The sequence below is a fragment of the Pelodiscus sinensis genome, chromosome 1 (genome assembly GCF_049634645.1).
Source record: "Pelodiscus sinensis isolate JC-2024 chromosome 1, ASM4963464v1, whole genome shotgun sequence".
NCBI classification, from domain to species: Eukaryota; Metazoa; Chordata; order Testudines; family Trionychidae; genus Pelodiscus; species Pelodiscus sinensis.
The window spans coordinates 137306420-137312767 of NC_134711.1; the positions used below are offsets into that span (position 1 = coordinate 137306420).

Sequence of the window (6348 nt, forward strand, 5' to 3'; positions counted from 1 at the left end):
CAATGCTCTTAATATATATCCACAATATTACACCCTCTATGGGATTCTCTTTCCTTGTCACCACATATAAATACACTCACTCTCTCTCTCTCCTCCCCCCGCCAAGCGTAGCAGGCAAGACTCTGGTTTTTCAGAAAAGACTAGTCTCACCATTAAGTGGTATTCATAGACATACATGAAACACAAGAGATGGCTAAAGAGGAGAAAGATACATGGAATGTACTAGAGGGAAAAACAAATACGCATACTATAATAGAGGGGTCTGCCACAAAGAATCCACTGTGAGGTTTTACTTTCTAATTAGCTCCATATGCATCTGGCTCCATAAGTATCAAAAGCACGGCCTCAAGATTACAAAGTATGGCCTCAGACTTCGGCTGAAGTAAGGATATGCCAAAAAATGGAACTAGCTCAGAGTCAGATATACATCAGCAGTGGCATATTATCTGCTGCAGCATGTCACTTGAATACTGTACATGCTACGCCAGGGTGCACTCTTCTCTCCTTATTTCCTGTCAGGAAAAGAGTGGGCAGCAAAAGAAGAGACAATATGGTACTTGGCATCTTCAAACTTTAATAATTGGCTATGGTGCAGGCCTGATTGACCACATTCTCACTATCTTTATTGCAGTATGGAAAGAGTTATATCTAAACAGTGCTTTTTTTTGTGAGAAGAAATGTGCCAGTACTCCAGGGCAAAGTTGTTGAGCAAAAAAAAACCTTGTTGAGCAAAAGGAAAAAAAAACGCCACCCTGGGAGCCAAAATGCGTCTGCAGCCCCTTTAAGATCCGCATGTCCTGAGCAGGCTTCCATCAGGAGCTGAGCCACCCCAGGAAAACAAGTGCCGGTACGCACAGGGGAAATGCCATTCCTTTTCTGTGTGCTGGGAAAATAAATGATGGTATGCCATTCTGGGCTGTCACAAAAAAGCACTATATCTAAATATGCTAATTGATTATAGAAGTCACTCCTAAATACAGCATTCCTTTTGGAAAGCTCTCAAACACATTAGCTGCATCCAAATGACTACATACATAGAGTAATTATAACTTTTATTACACTTTTCATTATTGCAGTCCTGTTTTCAGTTGCTTATCACATTGCTACAGTAACTGTTCAAGCTATTAATGTTTTCACTAAATAGTTTGGCCATTTCTCATGTTAAAAAACTTCACCCCAGTGTTTCATTAAGAAATACTAGCACCTCCATACATAGGAGCAGGAACTTTAATTTTGGTCAGGGAAGATGGGGGACTGTCCTGGCATCATGGATGTGCCTTTGACCATCACAGTAAAAAATCTCCACGTTTGGCCAAATTATAAGCCTAGGAAAATTGTTCTTCAGAAGAGACTTGTTACAGTTTTACAGCTAAATTCTCTGAAGAGACTGTCTGCACTGACCATGCTTCTGCCTAGAACTGCAGGAGCAGAGCAGGACTTTTCCTTCCATTGCTTCTCCTGGCTGCTGCAGGCCACCGTGGCACCAAGCACAGCGCTCTGCTGTGCTCCACTATGCTTTCCCCCTACTAGTACCAAGGCAGCCATGAGAAATTGTATACTGTAAGGCTGTATCTACACTGGCACCCTTTTCCATAAAAGGGATGCTAATGAGACACTTCAGAATTGCAAATGCCGTGGGGGATTTGAATACCCCCCACGGCATTTGCATTAACATGGCTGCCGCTTTTTTCCGGCTCGGGGTTTTGCCAGAGAAAAGCGCCAGTCTCGACGGGATCTTGCGGAAAATAAGCCCTTTTCCGGAAGATCCCTTCTTCCTACTTGAAAGTAGGGATATTTAAATCCCCTGCGGCATTTGCAATTCCGAAGTGTCTCATTAGCATCCCTCTTATGGAAAAGGGTGCCAGTGTAGACACAGCCTAATGGTGAATGGAGTCCTTGTGAACAGGAGCCAGGAAAGAGATGGAGAGAATGATACAGAGTGTGGGTGGGATGGGGAGACCAGTTAAGTAGTGTCTATGGTCATATCTCTGTAGTACCAACTATATCAGTGTATGGGGAAAGTCTGATATCATCCACCATCATGGTGACTCAAGGAGATACTAGGGACCCCAGGAGCATAGCTGTGGTCATAGATTGCATACAGTTGGTAATCTTCATCTCATAGAAATAATCAACAGAAAATCCACCAACGGGCACACTGGACTAACGTTACTCCCCAAAACTCTACTTTCTAAATTAACTGCTCTGCTTCCTCTGATAGCTTCCATTCCCTTCACTGCATTCTTGATTTTATTTATCCTGACCCCCTACCTCTCTGTGGAGACACAGCAGAAAGATGAAAAATAATGCAACTGATTTTACGGAACCCAATATCTTATTGCCAAGAAACTCCTGATCTCTTTCCTTATCTGCTACCTTACCTGTTTTGTGGTATTATCATTATAGCAACAATTATCCCCTTTTGAATGCCTCTACATGTACTGAGGCAAGATCTGCTTTCTCCTTCTGGACACCTCATTGTCTTGATTCAGTAACTCCTTATGTAACTTTGAACCTATGTTCCCAGAAAATGCTACTGTAAGCAAAATGATGTTACGTGAAAAAATTTCCCCAAAAGAATTAATGTAAATAGGGAGGGGTAGAGTCCAGAGAAATGTTTTCAGCACACAAGAGGCAGTATAAGACACATAGTTTAAGTTTTAAATTATTTACACTTGTTTAATACTGTACACAGCAATGATGATTCTGAAGCTTAGGGAGTGAGGAGAGGCCGGGCGGGAGGGGGGGTTCCAGCAACGTTTTCTGTCCCCCCACCAGTTGTCAGGGGCTTTCTGTCTCTCACCAACTCCCCAGGCCACAGGGGCTTTTTTTCTCTCCCCCTCTTGGATGGGGGAGAAGAGTTAGGGCAGAGGACTGCTTACATGGTCTATTGACAGGCAAGACAGTGGAGCCCCATCACTACTAGCCACTGTCTTGATGGTACAGCTGCCCCCAATAGTCACTAAGCAGTATAGCACTCCTCTGCAGGCTTGCTGCCCCCTCTGGACACTTTCAGCATCATGTCTCTCCTCCCTGTGCCCCCTCCCTTTCCATGTTATGGAAAACTGTCCCATTCCTGGCACTTTCCATTTTCTTGGCACAACCAAACCCTGACCTTGCTTTAAGTTAGGATAAGAGAAAGCTGCCTACCACACTTGGTGGTCCTAGCTCTTACCGTTTAGAAGGAGTTCCGGGACAAATGGGCTCTCAGACAAATGGACTCATGGACAGACAGATGCACAAATCTCTAAAATGTATATAGAGATGCTTATGAACACGAATAAGGCATAATTAGAATATACTTTTTTGCAAAATACTTTTTGTAAGGTATTATTAGAATAATAGAATACTAAGAATCATAGAACACTAGGACTGGAAGGGCCCTCGAGAGGTCATTAGGTATCTGCTGAACATGATTTTCCCATTTGTATGTGTGTACCAATTTCAGTATGTGAAATTGGGGCCACAGATTTACTCATGCAGCATGGGGAGCACAGAGCCTAAACGGCTACTTGCGCCACTTGCTCCCCTGCGGCGGCCCGGCTGAGTGGCGCAGAACTCAGCCTAGTGCCACAGCATGAGGCAACAGTGCCCCCCAGAGGTGACTCTATAACGCTACAGCGTTAAAGAATCACAGACATTGGGCTACTATATATATAATTGGCATACAGAGTACGATTATAAAGTTTGCAGAGGATACCAAGCTGGGAGGGGTTTCAACTGCTTTGGAGGACAGGGTCATAATTCAAAATATCTGGAGAAATGGTCCGAGGTAAATAGGATGACTTTAATAAGAACAAATGCAAAGTACATCACTTAGGAAGAAACAAGTCAGTTTCACACCCAGAGAATGGGAAGCGACTGTCTAGGAAGGAGTACTGCAGGAAGAGATCAAAGAGTCATAGGGGACAACAAGCATAATATGAGTCAACAGTGTGACACTGTAGCGCATGGGTTCCCAATCTGGAGGGCATGAAGAATTTCCAGGAGAGGGCCGCAAGGTGTCCCAGCCCCACACACCCCCGTCAATCCCACCCCAAGTTTTCCTGCTATTTTTTGGGAGGGGGGACGTGAGGGTTTCTCAAATCAAAAAGTGGGCATGATGCCAAAAAGTTTGGGAACCACTGCTGTAGCGTGTTGTGAGCAAGACAAGAAAAGTAATTCTTCTGCTCTACTCTGCACTAATAGGCTTCAGTTGGAGTATTCTGCTCAGTTCTGGGCACTACATTTCAGGAAAGATGTGGAGAAATTGGAGAGGGTCCAGAGAAGAGCAACAAAATGATTAAAGGTCTAGAAAACATGACCTATGAGGGAAAATTGAATGAACTGGGTTTGTTTAGTTTGGAAAAGAGATGACTGAAATGGGACACAATAGCAGCTTTTAAGTACCTAAAAGGGTGCCACAAAGAGGAGGGAGGAAAAATTGTTCTCCATGATCGAGGATAGGACAAGAAGCAATGGGCTTAAATTACAGCAGAGGAGGTTTAGGTGGGACATTATGAAAAACTTCCTAACTGTTAGGGTGGTCAAGCACTAGAATAAATTGCCAAGGGATGCTGTGGAATCTCCATCACTGGAGATATTTAAGAGCAGGTTAGTCAGGGATCTAGTTAATGCTTGGTCCTGCAAAGAGTGCAGGGACTAGACTTGATGACCTCTTGAGGTCTCTTCCAGTTCTAGTGTTCTATGATTCTATATATCTCAGAAGGGCTGTCTTTGTCCAGCCAAGGGAACAGTGGAAGGCCCCACTGACTTACCTGTACCCATTGTCACGGGCACACATGTGCTAGCAGAACTGTAGACATCTGATTCAGGGAGCTAGGACCATGCTTCATTTACAATAAACCTGACCATGTGCCTTCATCCCTTATCTGACTTGTGGTCATCGGGGGTTTTCTCGGGGTCTGCTGTGCTGGCTACCTATTCAAGAGCCAGGACAGCACACATACGCAGTTGAACTGTTATCAACATTCAACAGGGCAAAATATCTGTCAGAACATCACATTGGTGACACTGACGAGACTATCAGTAACAGAATCTTTTTGGAAATTTGCATCCCTGTGAAAGCAGTTCCTACCCTTAGAAAAAGCTTAAACCAACAGTGTCATTTCCAGACAGATCCCAGCAGATCAGCACAAGAGTAACAATTTCCTTTTCTGCAGCTTTTCCAAGAACAGAAGAATAAGTGCAGTCTCTGAAAACAATAACATGCTTACTCCAGTTGCTCTCATCTCTCTGATCCTTTTGGGATTTGAGTCCCTTGTTTCAAATCTTGGAAATGGATTTATCATAGTTGTGATTTTCTCTAACTGGATCAAAAGCAGAAAGCTGGCCTCCTGTGAGCACATCCTGATCTCCCTGAGCATCTCCAGATTTCTCTTACAGTGGCTTGTAATGCTGAGCAACTTCATCTATGTCAGTTTTCCAACGACTTCTGCACTGGGATGCAAACACAAAGCATTTGGAATCCTGTGGGCTTATCTAAACTTAGTCAGTCTCTGGTGTGCCACCTGTCTTAGCTTCTTCTACTCTGTAAAGATTACCAACTTTACCCAACCCCTCTTTCTCTGGCTGAAGCTGAGAATTGCTTGGCTGGTGCCCAGACTGCTTCTGGGGTCCTTGATCGTTTCCTTGGTCAGCACCATGCCATTAATCTGGAGTGATATTGGTTTTGATTTATGCAACTCAACAAAAAGTCTAGAACGAAACACAACCTGGAATGATGCTAAGGATATCCCATATATCTTCTTTGTTCCTGTGCAAATCCTTGTATTGGTCATCCCTTTCATCATATTCTTGGTTTCATCTACCCTATTGCTCATCTCTCTATGGAAACACACCAAGAAAATGAAAAATAATGTTACTCGTTTCAAAGATCTCAGTGTGGAGGCTCATATAGGCGCCATGAAATCTCTGCTCTCTTTTTTTATTCTTTACATTATGTATTTTGTTACTGTAATGGTTCTTTTGACATCTATAATCAAATTTCAACACCCGGTACGTTTACCTTATGAAGTTCTATTGTCTGCATATCCTTCTGGACACCCCGTTATTTTAATTCTGACCAATCCAAAATTGAAACAGGTGGCAGTGAAGATTCTGCATCAAATCAAATGCCAATTGAGAGAAGGGACTTTATAAACCTTATTACACCATCCCAAGGAGGGGCCCTTTCACTCTCATCCAACATAGGAATGGAATCAAATTCAAATTCTGCATTTCATAACAGATTTTTTCCTACATGTTATTACTCAGATAAGTTATTTACCGAACTGCAGTCTCACTCCCAGCCTTGCATGAAAAAGGCTCCCACCTTTGATAGGCTCTTCTTTCTCTCTCCCTCCAGAT

General features: G+C 43.3%; 1 protein-coding gene across 1 annotated transcript; it reads left to right on the forward strand.

The window, feature by feature from the left end:
- Positions 1-5208: 5208 nt before the first annotated feature.
- On the forward strand, positions 5209-6141 carry LOC112545723 (taste receptor type 2 member 7-like). Its single transcript, XM_025184465.1, has one exon. The coding sequence runs from the start codon at positions 5209-5211 to the stop codon at positions 6139-6141; it is 933 nt and encodes a 310-aa protein (XP_025040250.1).
- Positions 6142-6348: the final 207 nt, after the last annotated feature.

Excerpts from the sequence above, each read along its gene's own strand:
- LOC112545723 (XM_025184465.1), top strand. The coding sequence starts at position 5,209 with ATGCTTACTCCAGTTGCTCTCATCTCTCTGATCCTTTTGGGATTTGAG.